The sequence below is a fragment of the Ursus americanus genome, chromosome 29 (genome assembly GCF_024610735.1).
Source record: "Ursus americanus isolate L20-20 chromosome 29, mUrsAme1.1.p, whole genome shotgun sequence".
Lineage (NCBI taxonomy): Eukaryota > Metazoa > Chordata > Mammalia > Carnivora > Ursidae > Ursus > Ursus americanus.
In genome coordinates this window covers 24,688,153-24,706,945 of record NC_142155.1, presented here as the reverse complement: position 1 = coordinate 24,706,945, position 18,793 = coordinate 24,688,153, and the positions used below count along the sequence as shown (strand labels likewise).

The 18,793-nt window shown below is 55.7% G+C and overlaps 2 protein-coding genes across 4 annotated transcripts in view; one reads left to right on the top strand and one right to left on the bottom strand.

Annotated features, from left to right (window-relative positions):
• The window catches only part of EFHC1 (EF-hand domain containing 1), a 65,859-nt gene extending 60,836 nt beyond the window's left edge, over positions 1–5,023 (top strand). The window contains exon 11 of one of the 2 annotated variants that reach the window (XM_045802309.2): positions 967–5,023. In XM_045802309.2, coding sequence (XP_045658265.2) covers positions 967–1,038 — 72 coding nt within the window. In that variant the 3' untranslated portion in view covers positions 1,039–5,023. The remainder of the gene's footprint in view (positions 1–966) is intronic. The other variant, XM_045802307.2, reaches the window with a different exon arrangement.
• Positions 5,024–10,133: 5,110 nt separating this feature from the next.
• TRAM2 (translocation associated membrane protein 2) overlaps positions 10,134–18,793 on the bottom strand; it is a 76,390-nt gene continuing 67,730 nt past the window's right edge. The window contains exons 5-11 of one of the 2 annotated variants that reach the window (XM_045802328.2): positions 17,116–17,174; positions 15,975–16,059; positions 15,343–15,413; positions 12,938–13,042; positions 12,516–12,659; positions 11,464–11,560; positions 10,134–10,283 (exon numbers count right to left, since the gene is read on the bottom strand). In XM_045802328.2, the coding sequence (XP_045658284.1) occupies positions 10,260–10,283; positions 11,464–11,560; positions 12,516–12,659; positions 12,938–13,042; positions 15,343–15,413; positions 15,975–16,059; positions 17,116–17,174 (585 nt within the window). In that variant the 3' untranslated portion in view covers positions 10,134–10,259. Of the gene's footprint in view, positions 10,284–11,463; positions 11,628–12,515; positions 12,660–12,937; positions 13,043–15,342; positions 15,414–15,974; positions 16,060–17,115; positions 17,175–18,793 lie in introns of both variants that reach the window. The other variant, XM_045802318.2, reaches the window with a different exon arrangement.

Here is an 18,793-nt window from a genome sequence, read left to right as displayed (position 1 = left end):
AGGACATGGACATTCTCCTCCTAGAATTTTCATGAGTGAATTGAAGAGGGGGTTTGGTGCCTTTGTTTCATTAGAAATCCCCTTAGCCAGGGCTTCCCCGGAACTCAGAACAAAATTTCTCCCACAATTGCCAATGCCTGTGACTTATCATTGGGACTTCTCCCTGATAAAAACCCTTCTGCAGACCTTCTTAAAGATCTTTTAGCAAAAAGGGATGTTCAGAAGTGAAGACTCATTTAGGGGAGGGAGGATGTCATGTGGCACTGGAGGGGCTAGGCTGGAGAGCAGGATTTTTCAGATATTGGAACATCAGCAGGGAGGAGTAGAGGGCAGATAGAAGAGAATGTGTTCACTTGGGCAAATGCCCATTTAGCTTCCCAAACCTCAGACTGACAGCATGCCCAGCTTTTCATTTGTAAGTCATTTGTGCTATCCGTGACCTTGACAGAGGAGAGAGGAGTTGCCGTCAGTGAGCAGTGGGGCGGGGAAAGTGGGTGACAAGGATTTGCACATATAAAGGTAACCACAGCAGCTCAGGCTACTCCCTGCACAGTGGAGCTTCGGGGGACGTGGTTTGTGCATGGACGTAAGGCTTCTTGGCCTTTGGGCTAAGATCAAGTGAGCAATGACGGAACTAGATTCTTCTATTAGCCTGTGATAACAGCAGCTTGCTATTTTAAGAGTTATACTCTGTGCAGATTGGGTGGACAGAGCTCGTATTTGAATATAAAAATTATTAAAAGTGCTCTGGAAATGACAATGTTCTTATACATGTGAGTCCTGAAATCTCTGGCAGGCCATTGACTCCCTCTGAGCTTGTTTCATTACGCTGAAGATGGGGATTACGTCTGACCTACTTGCCAGGTTCACAGGCGTGTTCTAGAATCCGCTGACAGAAACTCTGACCTGGTTTACGAAGGCCGGGGATGCAGCTCTGTCTCACCTGCTCTCCGCTCTCTCCTGCAGTTGATCAGGCTGTGCCCTCACAGAGAAGACAAGATCAACTACCATCACCTCGTCCGTGCTTTCTCCAGCTGACCTGGCCGATGAGAGAATGCAGTACGTTTTGAGGTTGGACCTACATTTTGAAACACCTTGTACTTTTCACAGAGGCATTCACAGGGCTCTTAAAATTATATTTTTTGGTTCTTAGATTTCAATATTAAGTCTAAATTAAATTGGATCTTTCAAGAGCTAAGATTGGTGCTTTATTTAAGGAGGTAGGGGTAGGGTACTGTGATGGTTAATTTTCTGTATCAATTTGTCTGGGGCCATGGGTGCCCAGATGTTTGGTGAGACATTTTACTGGTTGTGCCTGTTTCTGGGTGAGATTAACATCTGAATCGGTGGACTGAGTAAAGCAGATTGCCCCGGGGGTGGATGGGCCCCATCCAATCCCTTGAAGGCCTGAACAGAAAAGGCTGACCATTTCCCAAGTAAGACCGCATTCTTCCTGCCTGCCTTTGAACCGGGACAGCAACTTGTTCCTGCCTTCAGACTCAAACTAAACACTGGCTCTTCCTGGGTCTTGTGCCTGCTGACCAGGCCTTCAGACTAGAACTACACCATCCGCTCTCATGGGAGCAAAATCTTGGGATTTGTCAGCCTCCGTAATCACGTGAGTCCGTTATTATAAACTTCTTTCTCTACATATATATTCCATTGGTTCTGTTTCTCTGGAGAACCCTACTGCAGGTGTGGAATGATTACGAGCAGAAGGAAAGCTAGACTTTGCTGGGAGAAGCGGCACTTGGGGTGCTGGAAATACGCACACGGTCTGCTGTTGCTGCAAGCCGACCGCCTACCACGTGCCTGCTCACCCCAGGATCATAGGGAAATCCACGTTTTTCAAACTGCAGCTCTAGGCCTATTAGTAGACCTGCATTTTTAAAAAATAGAAAATGAGTGTGGTACAAATAGGTTATATATTTCATGAAACTTTTGTTTCAACTGAGTGCATATTTACTGGGCCATAAGGGAAGATGTATTCCTTGATGTGAATTATGGTTAAAAATATATAGGGGGAGAAAAACGCTGCTTTTCGAGCGCCAAGTAGGTACTGGTTATCTAATGAGCTCTGCCTCAGCTTTTAGAACCAACCAGGGCTGCTCCTGAGTTGAAGCCAGGCCCCTCCTCCGTCTTCATCACGGCCAGCCCAGATTCCTCCCTGCTTCCCCGGGCGGTGGTGTAAAGGGGTGGGGAGCAGTCCCTACAGGATCCAGACCCCTGCCCTCTCAGAACCACTAGGGACCTTCCCCACGGTTCTTCCTCCACGGCTGAGCCAGGCCACCTCCAACTAGCTGATTAAAAGGGCTATGAGACCATATATATATTGCCTCCTCCTTTCCTGCTCCAGGTCAATATCTCAAGAACTAGTGAAAGCCCCTAGTCAATTAGTGAAAGCCTAATTTCCGAGTATTCAGAAGCCCATTTCAATCTAAAGTAAAGATACTAAGCTGTGTCCTGCCTGCCCAAGCTTAGAAGCCTTGGTGTGTGTGAGAGCGAGCACGCTTAGGCTAGGTAGAGCGGGTTTCTTTTTGCTTCGGGCTTCTGCTCCCTTTGCCCCATTCAGCCACACTGCTGTTTCTGGCGTAGGTAGTGTCCAGGAAGGGTAGTGAGTAGACGCTGGAAGAAAAGGGCAAAGTCTTATTTCTGTGGCCAGCGAAGTCCTCATCTGGGTCAAGGCCTTCTGCACGTCATGTGCCGAAAGGCCGGCGCTCTCGCCCTCTCTCCCAGGGCAGGTCTGGGCATTCTGAGGACACCCCCCAGGAAGCCTCCCAGCACACCCTCCTCAGCGGGCTCGGTCTCCGGCGTGCCCGGTTCTAACGGTACTCTCCCTCCACGCTCCCCCTCCTCTGCCCTGGAGGCCCTATGTGTGGGGGTCCCCTCGGGCTTCCCCTTCCAGGGCCTTCCCTCTTGCCCAGGGTGTCCAGCTAGATCGCTGTCTGGGCGGGTGTCCAGCTAGATCGCTGTCTGGGCTGAGCCGGTCCCTTCCTGGAGACTCACTGTAGGGGAGAGTCGGGTGCTGAATCTCCCACTCTCTGAGCCAGGACTCAGGTCAAACTGAGTCCGCTGAAGCACCTCCCTCACTCAGGCTGTGCACCTACCGTACTCCGACAGCCCCTTGCAAGAAATCCACACTCCAGTAACTTCTCCACAACCCCAGCAAGAGGGACGTTCCCAAACTCTGGATCCTCCAGTCTGTCACGGATCTGCACCAACTGCACCAGACGAGGTACCTGCCGACTTTGGGCCTTAGCCGAAAGGGAGACATTTGGAAAATGTCCTCTTACCCACCTTTTGAGGTCCACGTGCTCGTCACCCTTCTACCCTCATTCTGACCGTTCTCCTTTGGTTCCCTGCACCTGCCGCATGGCAGCGGGCAGCAGGATGAAAGGGCAGCCCCGCCGTGAATGGGGGAAGCGCCTCGCGGAGCTGTGCCGAGTACGGCTGGCAGCACAGGACTTCAGCGCCCTGTCGCTGCCTCACTTCCCAAGCTCACCCCAGACAGGAAGGTGGGGAGCTGCCAGCTCCATCGCCAGCTCCAGCAGACCAGAGCCAGGAGGCCACTTCTGTGGTCCCCACGCTCCCTGCTCAGCCCCGCTCGTTTATACGAGACGAGCCGACCCACAAATTGTTCTCCTCCTGAATTCTGAAGGGCGCCACAGCCACCCGATGTCGCTTAGGCTACAGTCACCCCTGGCATGCCATGGGGTCCTGGCTGAGGTGACAGAAGAGTGGAGCATCAGCCTGCAGCAAGCAGCAGTAGAGGAGGGGAAAGGACCACCTCTGAGGGGCCACCAAGGAGGGGAGACAAGGCCCTCCTCGAGTCCGCTACAGGGGCCACTGAGAGCCGTGCTGGCCACTCTAGCTGAACAATGTGGACAGGATGGCTTAGGACAGCTTATGGATTCAGGGCTAGCAAACGCTGCCCTGTGGGTGAAGCCGGACTCCGGGTTAGCTGCTGCTCAGGCCGTGGCCCTGTACTGTCTGCACCACCCGGGGACCTCAAACCCGCCTCTCCGGGCTTCGAGGGCACTTGGGACCAACAGGTGGGGAAGACCTCGTTAAACGTTTCCAGAGCATCAATCACTTGGGTGAGTGACTTTTTAATATCCTGCGGGCACTGACTAGCCTGAGTACACGTGTTCATTAAAAAAAGAGTGATTTGTACCATGAAGTCAGCATTCACTATCCCTAAATCTCACCACCACCACGCCCTGCAAAAACAAGCAGCAAGCACACAACCCCCAAACTGCAGAACACTGATGAGCAAACAGGCTCAGAAAGGTTAACTGCCCAAGGTCACCTCGCTGCTTGCGGCAGAGCTGGACCGAAATCCAAGTTTGCAGCAAGCTTGCCCTCCACGCGCATCCCTCACCTTCACCTCCGGTGAGCGCGTCCCGTGTAAGCTAACTGCCACCTGCAACCGCCCTCCTCTCCTGCACGCTGCGAAGATGGTTCTGGAAAACACAGAATGCCGCAGGCAAGAGCAGGCCCTAGAACAGACCCCAGCAATCCCCACGGCCCACCATCCTGATGAATACTCCTCAGCACCAACACCAGTTTTTCACATGCACACCTGCTTCCACCTCGCAGCCGTGACCTCACCACACGGCAGGCGGCAGCCCGCGGCGCTTCCTCGTCGAGCTGGTCGGCAGAACCCGCATCAGAAAACGCCTTTCCACTTTTCTACTGTACGGTTACAGACTCAAAAACACCTACAATGACCCAGCACTCACGGGAACGTTCTTCGTCCTTCATTCCGATTCCCTCCTTCCCGGGACCAAAAGAACACATGCAGCTCAAAAAAGATATACAAGAAAGGACTAGTAGACTGAAAAATAGTATAAATGGGACTAAAATGGATACAAAATTATTTTTCAAGTGAAAACAAATGTAAGCATCCAGATTAAAAACATAATGGAACCAGACACAATTACTGATAATTCTATGCCTTTTATTCAGTTATTTCAAAAATATTTGATTTGTTTCAAAATGTACATTAAAAAAATCCATACAAAACTGTAATTTGTTTTAAAACCAGACAGAAACAGTGGAAAAGGCTTTTGAAAAAAGTTCACTGAAAGTAAAAAGACCCACCCCTCCCTCCCAAAAAAACAAAAAACAAACCTTTTACATGAAAGCATAAATACGGCAGGTACAAATTCTCCTTGAGTTCCTTGTTGAAATTTGGTCCATAACATGAACAGGCTAAAGTAGAAAAACGAAAGACCACTTGCCCACATTTGCATTATGAGTTGCTCACGCACCAGCAGCAGCTCCTCCTTCAGGTGTTAATTGAACAAGAGAACTGAAAAATGAGGTGTGGGGTCTCATCCCATGAACACTCGAATCTGTACCAGGGACACGGGGGAGCTCAGTCCCAGCCAGCTCCTGTCCGTGAACGGTCCACGCGTGGCTGTGCCTCGGAACCACCTCCTTCCTCTCCACACGAACAAGAAACTCTAGAACGCTTTTAGACAGAGTGACGGTGACCTCTCCGGGGTCCAAGAGATCTTATTCCCAGGCACCGACTTATTTAATGCCCCATCATGAGGATGGTTTTTTTTTCCTTTTCAACAGATTTTTTAAAAATCTACGGACTTTGAGGCGATGCTACACTGTTCTAGGAGAGGGCACAGAAACCCACCCAGATGAAGAGAATGACAGCGAGAAAGGGGAAGTGGCGCACGTTTCTTCTGTGGGGAGGACGACCACCCTCCCGCAGGCCCCTTCCCTTCCCAGCTGCAGGGTGCTTAGGGACAGCAGGGCCTGTGGGAAGACCACGGGCGGGGAGAGTTATTGCACAACCCGGAGGAGCAAGGAGACGGCAGGCAGCTGCGGCTGCGAACACAGGTAACACTGAGGAGCGCGAAGAAATTCTGCAACAGCCAAACTAGACCCACTGTCAGCCTGGGGTCTGTGAGCAAACACTTGTGACTGGGAAGTCAAAGTAAACACCTTGACCATATCAACTGTGGGTTGAATGGGAGGCAAAACAGATTGGAAGAGGTTAGAGCCAGGCTACTTTTCTTTTTAATCAGGGGGCTGGGGGAGGGGGACCTGGCAGAGAAGGGCTCACCGCGGGAGGCCTCGTGCCCCTGGAGGCCCCTGGGCTTCTAGGCTTCTGCAGCCACCCATGCGGGCCGGAAAGCCAACACAAGGGAAAAACCAGAAACAAAACCTAGAACATACCATGGACCCCAAGAGCATGGGGGGAAGGGATGGAGACAAATGAGGCCAAACTGTCATAATCCATGTCCCTTTTACATGGACTATACCGGGGTCCAGTGTCCTCAGCTGCACATGACAACCCGCCACAGGGGGCTGGCCACACAGCATGCGTGGAGGCCAGAAGGCCGCACGGCAAGTAAGGCACTTCGTACACAGAGGAGGAGGGGCTGCTTGGGACAAGAACTCTCAGGGGTTGCGGAGCACAAGGTCAGCACAGGACACACAAGTCCCAGTGCTTTTCTGAGACCTCTAGAACAAGAGGGAGCGGGCCAGAGGGGAGGCAGCAGACGAGGAGCAGCGGTTAAACGGTCCCTGTGGGAACCAGAGTAAAGCGAGAGGGTGAAGGCTGCCTCCTGAGCCACCTGGGGTCAGAGGGGGATTCTACTGAAGTTTCACATGATCTGACAATGCCCCTGTTCCCTGGTCGTGCCCAGAGTTCCTTCTGAGGACCAGGCCCGTGGGCAGGGGAGGCAGTGGGGGGGGAAGAAAGACCACTCTGTTGTCCTGCCTCCATCAGGGAAGAACAGAGGGCGACATATGACCTTTGCGAAGGAAGTCTGTTCACTTGGGTCTCCGAGGCCCTCAGGAGGGGAGAAACACTGACTGGGAAGGCGGAAATCCAAACCAAGCCTTCCCGAGCCGCATGGGGCCTGGCAAGCCACTGCAAATTTAAAAAAGCATCCAGGGAATAGAATTTTCTCTTGTGGAATCTTGGGAGGGGGTGTACTCTCTGCCCCTACCTCTCCTTCACCACTTAGAAAAAAAGTCAAAGGGTACCGAGGGAGAAGATCCCTAAAGAAAAACCCAGACGCACAGAACACCCAAGCCAGGCTTCCAGGGTTTCTAGGGGCCGAGGGATTCCCGTCAAGAGCCGCCATCTGCAAAGGTGGCCAGAGCACAAGGTCTAGTCTGGTTTCTGAAACGTTAGTAAGCGCTGCCTTGGGACAAACACAAAAGGTTCTCAGCAACAGTTTAGGTCTGGTGGCCCAGACACACACACACACACACACACACACACACACACACACACACACACACACAGAATGGACTAGAATGGGGGAGCAGCAGCTCCCCTCGGGCTCTGCCTGTTCCCCCTTTCCTCTCGAACCTTCCCCTACCTTCAAAAAGAACACACGTAACTTATTAATAGTGCAGCTCTCAGAGCCTGATGGTAAAAATAGCTTTCCCAACACTGAAGCTCAGCCGTCCCGGGTCCCCACACCCACCACACAGCCTGCCTCGCCTGCCACTGCCGCCTGCTCGGCCTCCCCCACGCCTGTGCCAGTCAGGGATGTTGGGAGAGAGGCGGCCGGAGCTGAGGTAGATTCGCATCCGTCCTGCTCTCGCTGGGCCGGCCTCTCAAACTTGGGGCTGTCTGGCACGGCCCCCCACATGGCTTGGCACTTTGGGGACAGAACGTTTAAGACTGAAGACGACAGCCAAAGCAGCCAGATCAGGACAAGCCAGCACAAGCAGCTCACAGGATGAGGTGGGGTTATTCGGCCCCTGGCACCCTGCTTTGAGCAAGCCGGCCAAAGCCTGGGCTCCGCTCGGAGACAAACATGGCCGAGATGCCAGGGGGGTGACAAAGCTCCCACAATTACTCTTCTCCCCCCTCCCCTCCGATCATTCCTGAGGCCTGGCCGATGACACACTAGCCTTACTCATGGTCTCAGGGGTGTTGACATGGCAGAAAAAAATCTCACTAGCCCTCATCCCTGCACACACCCTATGCTTTAAGAAACGGACCACGGTGGCCCCAGCCACTGGGGCGGCGGCACCACCCCTGAATCACACGCCGCCGCGCCAGCTTACAGGACACTTAGGGGACACGGAGCCACGTGGCCTCTGGCAACACCTCCCTAGACCTATGAACGCGAGAAGGGAGGCTGCCTGATGGCCGGCCTCGAGCTATCGCCCCACCTCTCGGCCTGCAGCACGCCACACACCTGCCACCGTTTACCTGGGGCTCACCTGACAGAGTGGCCCCTTGCGGGGACAGAACGCTGCCTGGGACACGGCCAGGGGAGAAATGGGATGGGCAGGGAGGCTCACGGGGCAACTCTGGAGGCTGCTGGCTGGACGCCCTTCCCTCACCAGGCAAGGTAGGGAGATGAACAAAACCACAGCCTGGGCAGGGGTATTTAGCCAAACGGCTAAGGGGTCCTGGCTCAGGTCTGCTGGGTTGATACCAAGCCACCCCCCAGCAACGTTCTGCTCTGCAGCCCAGAGAAGTGTCAGAGAAGACGGGAGGGATGCAGATCTCACAAGGGCCGTCCTGCTTCCTAAGGGTCATCAGAGGCCAGCAGCAGCTCTGCCCATGTCTACAGACTTAGCCTAGACAGAGCGAGGAGGGTCTGCAATGGTGTTCAGGTACAAATCCCTCAGTCACTGGAAAACCAAATCTATCTCTGATGCAAGTGACATGGAGAAAGGGAGCTGCCCTGATGAAAAGGCCCATCTCCCCCTTTTAGGATAATAATCCAAGGTTTGGCTTCTACTGAGGTCGGAAAGAAGGCCAGCACCTCCAACGATGCATTTCTACGCCCATCCAGACCTGCTCCCTGCACCTCCGCGCAGAGTTCGAGAGTTCTTAATTAGGACTTAGCCTGACCCCTTCTGAAGTCCTCCCCAGGCCCCATATGGACTTGGAGGCCTTGTCTCTGGGGGGAGCAGAGGGAAGGAAGAGCGGAGGGGAAGGCGGAACCTCCCATTGGCACAGGGGAGTCTGCTCGTCTGTCCGGCCCATCACTCTGATCAGTCCCGCGTTCGTACAGTCTAAAATGTTGCAGGTGCGCTCAACAAACATCACGAGGTGACAACGACCAGCCCAAAGACACTCAATAGATGAGCCAGAGGGTAGGCGGCCCGGCAACTCCCCGCGGCACCAGGGGGCCAGTGCGGGGCTCGGTGTTTCTGCAGCAGGAGAGGTTAAGTGAGACAGCGAGGCCAGCCCCTCACTGGGCCGCCTGGGTCTGGGCTTCAGGACCAGCATCCTCCAGGCCGCTCTGGTCACTGCAGGTGGGCTGGGGTTTGAATGCTGGCGAACGGCTGAAAAAGCAGCTGGGGCTGGGGCTGAAGAAAGGTCTAGGGCGACCACTCCGTCATCTCTGCCACCATTACCTTTCCAGAAGCGCCTGCTGCTCCGTAGCTTTGCTCTTGCTCCAGAGGGTGGGAAGACTTGTCCTTCAGCACCTCCCCGGCAGAGCGAGGGCCGAGTGGCCTCCATCCAGGAGCGGCCACCGGGAAGCAGCCTTGAGTCCCGGGACCCAACACAGTTCCCACCACCTTTCTGGACCGGATGGCCGTGCCCCACAGCCAAACGCCTTGGCATTTCCAAGTAGCAGTGGCGCTGCCGGGCCGCTGCGTGGTGCGTGCGGCACTGGAATCATACATCTCAGTTAATCAGCACCTGGAGATGATGATCCACGCGGGCTGCTCTCTCCTCCCCTCGCCTGAACACGGGGCCTCCCGGGGGCCAGCTAGCGGCCCCGGGCGGAGGCTCCAGGCTCGAGGCTTCTGACTTTGACAGGTCCTGGGGACTGATGCTGGCTGTCGGATGGCCAGGACTGCACTGTGAGCTCCCGCTCATTGTAAAAATCAGACAGAAAAATTGCACAATACGGTGAAAAGTCAAAGGAAGCAGCCATGAAGGAAGAGAAAGAGGAGGCAAGCCAAAAGAGAACCACAAGAGCCTGGGTTCTAGAAAACCCAACACAGCACAGAGGTGAGGACGTGAGGTGGCTTGAGGGAGAGAAAGAAGAAGAGTTTTGGTTTTATTGAGAAGGGTTTATGGAAGAGTAAGAAGAGAAAGCCAAGAAATAAGAAAGAGGAAAAGCCCCGTTTGAAGACCGGTTCCTGCTGCTCGAGAGGCAGCGCCAGGAGCAGGAGGGGGAAGGCAGTGGTGAGGGCCGGGCTCCCCACCTCCCTGCTGGGCCCCCATGAGAGGATCCCTGTTCCAGCACTTTGGCCTCAAGGAGACTTGAGTTTCTTAGTCCGTGGGGAGGTGCCATTCTCCGCTTTCACCACTCCGTTTTCATGGTAACCTAGGAAGCGAAGGGAGACAGACAGACATGGTGTTCCCGTGGGACTGGTGCAGGGCACACGGGGCAGGCCAGGGGGATGTCCGGCGCACCTTCCCACCGAGAACGGCTCCCAGGGGGCTCTTGCTCCCCTGCAGCGTGACTCTGCGGGAGGTGGCTGGTCCCTGACTGTCCTTTAGCAGAAGGGTGCCGGGGTCACATAGAATGGTGATCCGGGAACAGGCTGGGGCCCGCCCACCCCGGCCTCAGGCTGGACCAGATCCTAGGTGGAATCTTGTAGACGCCACCAGTGGCCTCAGTTTCTCTCAGCCCCCCTGCAGGGTACCCGCCCAGCTCCTGGGGAGGGGAGAATGGAGAGGAGGGGCAGAGGCTGCAGGGACAGGCATCACTCAGAGGCCCGATACTCCTCTGGCAGAAAAAATGGTGCTATCTTTTTATTGATGTCACAAACCCCTCCCTGTGCCTGTTCCAAGTCCATGTGGCTGCGGCCTCACGCCCCACAGCCACTCCCAGCCAGGCCTGACCCATCACACCCAGCCACACACGTGTCTGCTCCAAACACACAGCAGGCCCTGCCAAGCAGGCCACACCTGGAGAGAGGCAGGTGAGTCAGAGAACAGAGCCTGGTGCAGACCGGGCCCCCAGGCTGGACACAGAGGGCAGGGCTGGCAGTGGCCTGGGACCCAGGCCAGGCGGTCACTGGAGCGTGGCCAGGGCCACAGAAGTGGGCGTCCCACCCCTGCCGCCCACCTAGCACTGTGTCCCCCCTGAGTCACTCTTGAGGACAGAAGAGGAGCCAGCAACCCGGGAGGCGGGGCCATGGCAAGATGCAGAACAAGAGGGCAGGTGAGGACAGAGCCGCACAGGCAACAGGCGGCAGATCTTGGCCGGCGTTCAGAAGCCACTTCGAGGACACGCATCCCGCCAGAGCTCCCCACCCAGCTGCCGCCCCACCCCCCATGGCCAGAAGGGCTCCCAGCCTCCTCTGGGCCAGCCTCACCCACAACGTGTCCCTGGCCCCTGCCCAGCCACGTGCCAGTCAGGCCCCGGCAAGAGCCGAGAGCCAGGGCCCAGGGAAGGACGGAGGAGCGGCAGGACTGGTCCCGGGAGAGCCTGCGGGCCCGGCTCCTCCCCCTCCACCCCAGACGGACTTCTGCTACCTGCCTGGGGGCCTGGCACTCACCAGATTCCCTCTTGACGAGCCTGGCTGGCAGTCTGGGGGCAGCTGGGACTCTCCGCTTGGCGCTCTGCTCGTTCCAGTACTCCCGCCAGTGCCGCAGCTGCGAGTGGATGAAGCGCCACATGAGCCAGGCCTGGGCGGCGCACACCAGCAGCAGCACGCAGAGCCTGCGGAGGGACCGGGGCGCGGGCTCAGGGGGGCGCGGGCTCGGGGGGGGGCCGGCCGGAGCGGGAGACACGGTCGCTCGGGGGCCCCGCAGCCCCCACGGCCGCCCCCTCAGCGCCAGCATGCCCCCACCCTGCCCCCAGCCCCCAGGAGAGCGTGGCATCCATGCCTATCACCCCTCTAGCACACCATAGGGGTGCTGACGGAGGGACGGGGCTAGGGAGACCGGGGCGGAGGAGGTGACCGACGCACGTCCAGCTCCCTAGTCACATGGCCTCCGTGGCCGGTCTCTTTCGTACCCACAGCACAGAACGGGACTCCTTTAAGCTCCATAGATATAGTCAAAGAATTCAAATGAACTGAATTAGGATATAGCAAAATAATTCTAGAACAGTGGCTTCTCATCTAGCATGCCGCTTAAAAGCTGAGCAACGTAGGACCAATCCACACCCTCCCAGGCCCGAGGGTGGCATGGAAACACAATGGCTTCCTCCCTGCCTTCCCAGCCACTGCGGAAGGCCACCGGCCAAGCTGCCGAGCACACCACTGTACAGAGTCCAAGCGTGGCTGTAACAATCAGCCGAGGGGCTAGACAGGACACGCATCGTGCACCACGAAGCGCTAGACATGGGTGAGGGGATTCCCACTTGGGGACTCTGACCGCAGTCCCAGCAGGCCAGGCCAGCCAGTGAAGACGGTCTTGCCAGAAGCAGAAGGCTGGTAGTGCTTCTCCTCTCAGGCCTGCTGGCTAGAGATCTCCAGCAAAACATCCCTGTGTGGGAGACTCAGGGGTCTGTTGCCCCCAACCTTCCAAAGTTGTGCCAAGTTCAGGAGGCTCCTGACTGCTCAGGGAGCCTGAATTTCTCACCTTGGGCTTTTTCCCAACTCACCTGCAAAGTAAGGTGTTGAAGTTCCCTTTCTCGGGGTCAAAGGCCTGGTTTTCCATGCGAGCAAGTCCAAAGCCAATGGCCAGCACGGCGAGTGTGAGGATGAAGAGGCGGGTGACCCCAAATACAGCAGCCCAGGCACTAAACCTGCCCACGGAGGCGGAAAAGGGCCGTCAGCCTTTAGGGAACCGTCACCCACCTCTCCAGAAGCAACCCCAAGTGCAAAGAGCATGCGAGGGTAGCCGAGTAGGGTGTCTGAGGGAGGAGATGTTTAGAATCAGAGGCTCCGAAAAACAGCCTCGGGGTGCCGGCTACGAGTAAGGGGCAGGTCACAGCCCGGGCAGGAGCCTCCCACCAGTCAGGCCTCACAGGAGGCCGCTGCCCACGGCGCCTCCGAACAGGCCGGCCTGCCTCACGTCACTTACAGCTTCTCGTTGTTCTCATCGGCGAAGTAGAAGAGCCGAGCCGTGTGGAAGAGGAACTCGGTGCTGTACTGCAGCAGCAGCAAGAGGAGGCCCAGGCGGCTCAGGCTGCGGGAAACGACAGGCCTCAGTCCCCGCGCGACGCCACGGACAGCAGAGCCCAGGGCCCGGCTCCTTCAGCTCCGCGCCCCACGCCCCCTCCGCCCGGCTGGCCCTCCTCGGCCTGCAAGATCTGGGTCTGCGGCCGCACCTCTAAGAGAACATGGGACCCCCTGGCCGTCCACCTGGCTGGCTGGGTCCGGAGCCCCTCCCTGCTCCCACATGGAACCTGCTTCGCCTGGCCTGGGCCAAGCACATAAAACGTGCTCAGAACAAGGGGCTGAGCTTTGCGGGTGGAAATACGAGGGATTCCCACCATCTGGTTTTTCATTATCCAGGTCCTCGCAGCTAAGAGGTACACAGAGAAGCGAAACTCCACATAACGCAAGGATATGTGCTAATGACCCAGCCTCTTAAAACATTGGCACCACCCACTCAGACATCCCCCTCTGCTCTGTTCCAGGCACGGGTCATCACTGACTTTCTCAGGCAGTTCACTACAGATGGTCAACTGTCGTTCAAATGCGTGCAGAAAGACTGCAAAGTGCAATTGCAGATCGTGCCGAACGTGCAGGGGGCTGCAGGAAGCCGGGAAGGTGACGTGGGAGCACTCCCACAGGCGGTGCTAACCACGGATCCCGCCACTTCCACCCGATGAGACCAAAGCAGGGCAACATGGACTGGGAGGGACGTGGGATCCTAAGGCTGGTCGAGAGAATGATGTGAGAACTAGCCAACATCTTCACGTGACCTGGAAACTCCAACGTGATCTTGCCCGTGACCTTGTCTCACGCCTCATCTTCTGCACTCCGGCCACAGTGGGCTTTACACCCACTCCCACCTCAGGGCCTCTGCACCTGCTGTTTCTCTGCCTGCACCGCTGTCCCCCCAGAACTTCACATGCCTGAGTCTTGTCATTCCTGCTGCAACCTGAGTCACCTCCTCAGAGAGTCTTCCCTCCCCATGACAAAGGTACCAGGAGACAAGTCCCTTTCTCCCATTATTATTCTCTTCATCACACTTAGCAACACAGGCAATTACTTCCTTTCCTTTTTAAGAGACGATGGGGTAAAAGGGAGAGAGAATCCCAAGCAGGCTCCACACTCAGCACAGAGTCCAATGCAGGGCTCGATCTCATGACCCCGAGAGCATGACCTGAGCCGAAATCAAGAGTCAGACGCTCAACCGACTGAGCCACCCAGGCACCCAGAAATTCAATTTTCTTAATGGCCTGCCACTGGCTAGAATGGACACCCCAGGAGAGCGAGGCCTTGGTCTGCCTTCACCCCGACGGGACTGCAGCTCCTAAGGCAGCGCCGGGCCCGGGGGAGGAGCTCAGGTGCGTTTCAAGTGAGTGAAGGCCCTTAAAAGTCAAGCTCTTCACCAGAACAAGGCCTCGTACCAGTCGGCATGTCAAAGGTCTGTCTTCCTGGGGAAATCCTTAGTCAAGGGTCTCCCGTCCCCACACTCGCTTCTGAAAACCAAACCAAGGATGGAGAAGGTAGGTCGTGGTCCTGACGTGAGCAGAGAGGCGGCTGCACCAGCATCACCGGGGAATGGAATGGGCCTCACTTTCGAGGATCTGCTGCTCCCTGCCCTCCCGGTTCTAATCTGATTTCCAAACAAGAATCACAGGACCCTGCCCGAACAGGGCCAGACTCCTGTCCATCTCCTTCTCTGGGATGCCAGAGCTGCCTTCCCCCTAACTCCATTCCCCCAGGGCGGTCAGCCTCACAGGACACCAGCCGTGAGGGCCTGGGAGATAACGGGCTCCAGAACCTCCGGGGAGCCTAGCAGAAAGTTACCCACTGCAATCCCTCAAAATGTTGGCCCAGAGAAGTACAGGGTGTTCTCCTATGCTGCACAGATAAAGCTCAAAAAATTCCAAATCAGCAACGACAGAGCCTACTAATCAACAGGATTCTTTTCGTAAGAGACACTCAAGGCCAAACACTACAGCGGCTCCTCCGACTTCAAAGCTATGGTTCAAGTGCCAACATCCCTCCAAGCCTCCCTGGCTCCGTGCTGGGAGGACTGTCACTCTTCTGGGTTCCCACGGCCGAGGACACGTCACGTAGCCCCGCACTGGCCACACTGAGCAGTCCTGACCTGTGCCTACAACGGTCTCCGGCTGGGCTAGGCATGAACCCTCAAAATAAAGCAACCGCCACCTCTGTGTTCCCAGGTCCCAGCATGGGGCTTGGCAAACAGAAGGTGTCTAATAAATGCCTCCTCGTTGAAACCTGTGTGGAGAGCTGCATGGACACAAAAGGGCACGGCGGTCCGGCCGGCTCCGGGGTCTCACTCACTTTAAGAGGTAAGCTCCAGCTATGTGGACCAGGTACAGACAGATGTACTGGAGCTGCCGGGGGATTTCCTCCTGCGAAGAGAGAAGCCGACAGTAAACATGCTCCCTCCCCAGCTCAAGATGCAGGAATGGGGAGGGGGGTGCAGAGGGATGACAGTGGGCCCGGCAGGGCTGCTCTGACCCAGCTGGCCCCAGATCACGCCAGAGGCCCGAGCACCAGGCTGCTGGCAAGTCGGAGGGCAAGGCACCAGCTTCTGGTCCGCGGGGCGGGACTGGGTTGAGAAAGAAGAGACAGGGACTGGGGAACAGGGCTTTTGGAAATAATTCAGAGAGAGAGTGTTTAAAAAAAAAAAAAAAAAACAAGAAAGGCAAAAACCTCTGACCTGCTATCCGAAGACAAGAGGTAGACCTCCCCCAAAGCCACATGTCTAGTGTGGGAGGCAGAGACGCGCTGGTGGCCTGCCCTCGGGGACATCTTCGCGAAGACTTCGCTGGCTCAGCATCTTCCTCAACCCGCAGACACACCCCCGTCCCCACCCAGCTCTGTGCTTCCAGGGGAAGGCACCGCAGCTTACCCCTGGGAATAGCAGGGGGAGTGCAGGCCACAGGGCTTCCCAGATGGGGAGTACTCACCTTCCGTACCTTCTGGAAGTACAGTTCAGGAAGTGCGTGCAGCCAGTAGGCCAGCTGACACAGGTAGAAAAACTTCACCTGGAAGCTAGAGACAAGGGAACGGGTCACAGGGGAGGGACAAGCACGGCGTGGGGGAGGGAGGGCAGGACTGGGGTAGGAGCTGGTCCAGGAGCCAGAGGGATGCCCTGAGCCCAGGGACCCTGCTCCATAGACGAGAGCACTTCACGGGACACAGAGTCCACGGAGGGAAACAAAACTGGTGGAGAGAACAGAAGAGGGTTCCTGGGCCTGGAGAAGGGAAGGCTGTGCCTGGACCGTGAAGACGGGGCACCGATATGCTGAAGCGTGAACACAGCTAAGAGGCAGAGGCGGCGGCTCAGCAGGAAGCCCTCCGCTGTTGCTCGGAAGGGTCTCAGGAAAGGCACAGAGGGTCTCCTGCGGGAGGCAGCACAGAGCAGGACAGGAAGGGGGGGCTGCCTCTGAAGGGGCGCCGGCTGTGCAAGGCCCGGAGGAAGGTGCGCTATCAAAGCGCTGAGGTCATCAAGGAGGTACCAGGCCCAGAGACCTTGACAGACGTGCTCTGCTTCCGTTATCGGTCTCCGACGGGGTGGGTACCCGCTGCAGACTCAATGTGTGTGTCCCTCAAAATTCGGATGTTGAAATCCGAATCCTCCTGTGATGGTATCAGGAGGTGGGGCCTTGGGGAGGTGATTTAGTCATGAGGGCGGGGGGCCTCATTAATGGGATCCATGCCTTTGTTAAAGAGACCCCAGGACCAGACCCTCAGCAGACACCAAATCTCGGGCTTTTCAGGCTTCCAGAACTGTGAGCAATACATTTCTGTTGTGTAATTTCTAAGCCACCCAGCCTCTGGCAGTCTGTGACAGCAGGCGGAGCTGACGTCGCCTCTGTGACAGGGGCTAGTGCAGGAGACGTTCAGTTTGGGAGTCTCCGGTCAAGCGCGCTAGGAGGAAGCAGCCCCCAGACAAGACCGCTGTCTGCGACACTGTGCCTGAAAAGGCTCCGGACGTGAGCGGCTCCTCATGCCCGCGGGCCCACAGTTTTCTGGCCACAGGCTCGGATGAGCAAGCCGGTGGACCAGCTTGCTTCTCCCTGGAGACGCAGTCATGAGAATACTCACGGGAGGTACACGTGTGGGTAGTCTTCCCAGAGGCTTCTTGGGTTTGTTAAATATCCTTCCTGTAGTGGGCAAGCAGAGACGGCCTTTAGAGAGGTGGGAAGGAGACCCGCTGGGGCCCTGGGCAGGGCCGGGGTCAGGGGCACACCCGATCCCCAGCTGCCAGAAAGAGGGACAGGAAACATGAAAATGAAGGATCTCTCTGCATGGGAGCCACCCGGCCCTCCGCCGGCTTCTTTCTTGTGAAAGAGCCATGATATTGTAGGAAGAGCCCTCGTCTGGGGTCTGAAGACCTGTGTCTGGACGTGGGCCTGGCACTCACTGGCTGTATCCTCTGGGCAAGTTAGTCTCCCTACGCGTCAGTTGGCTCATCTGAAAATGAGGATAAAAATACCCTTGCAGAGTTATTGTTAGAAATAAATGTGATAGCTTATGTTTATGTGTCTAGCATTTTGCCTGGCATGAAGGCACTCAGGAAATGCTTGTAGAATGAATAAGCAAGTGGACTGTAGAATCACCATCCACGGGGAAAAACGAAAAGCCTACTTTGGCTTTTCACATCACTATGAATAAAAAGAACATGGGCCCACATAGGCCTCCCTAGGAGGCCTCACCCCATAGGCCTCAGAAGTGTGACACTTTCCACACTGTCGTTATCGTGAGAGGTCTCCGTTACTCCACAAGTTCCTTCACGCTAGGGTCTTATCATGCCCTTCTTTATACCTCCAGCCCCTAACCCGGGGCCCGTTATAGAGCAAGGGAGGTAACCTGCTAACCCTCCCATCATGAAACATCTAGAAATGCTGCATGAAATCTAATGAGTATTCTCTTAAATGCAAAGGCTTTTCCCAGAAAGGGATCCCAAAGGGACAGGAGGCTAAAAGCAGAGCAGTGAGGTGAGGCAGGGGCAGCTCAGAAGGCACTAGGCTTGGGGCCAGGATGTTCGTGCCCATGTGGGAACAGAAGATGGGCCTCCAGGGGTAGAATCCAAGACGCCTGTATGAAATCAGGACCCCTGAAGGGCTACAAAAAATGGTTAGACTAGAGTTTGCACTAGCTTAGGTTAGACTAGAGAAAGGGTAGACCACAGTCTGACAACCAATAAAGAGAGATAAAGAAGCTTTCTGCTCATCCTGGGCTTGGGATGAAAAGCAAAATACATTACCCCTTGAAAATCTGTAACCTCGGGTTCACTTTCACATGGGTTTGGAGTTCAAACTTATACCCCTTGTATGGTCCAAGAACTATGAAGCTTAGAAATTAGTATTATTAATACAGTGGGCCACTGATACCACCAGGGCATACTCTCATCCAAGGATGTCCAGGATCCTCACGCATAAAACCTTGCTAAAGATGAGTTTGTAGTCCAAAATTACAAAACCTAAGAGGAAACACTCCACTGTGAGCAACAGTCAGCTGACATTACAAGAATCCAATAGAAACTTGTTGGTTGAATGAATGAATCAATGATGAATGCTTCAGGCAATTTTTCTCTTCTGAGGGAAGAACAAGGCTCTTATTTGTCCCTCAGAGAAGGTTAGGACAGGGAAATGAAGGAAAAGACAGGAAGTAGCTCCTGAAAGGAGATGCTTTTTCAGCAGCATAGGTGAAATCTGAGCTGGGCCACCAACCTCAACTGAGGTACAAAAACCTCAAGCCAGGTTCCTCAATAAGGTTCCAC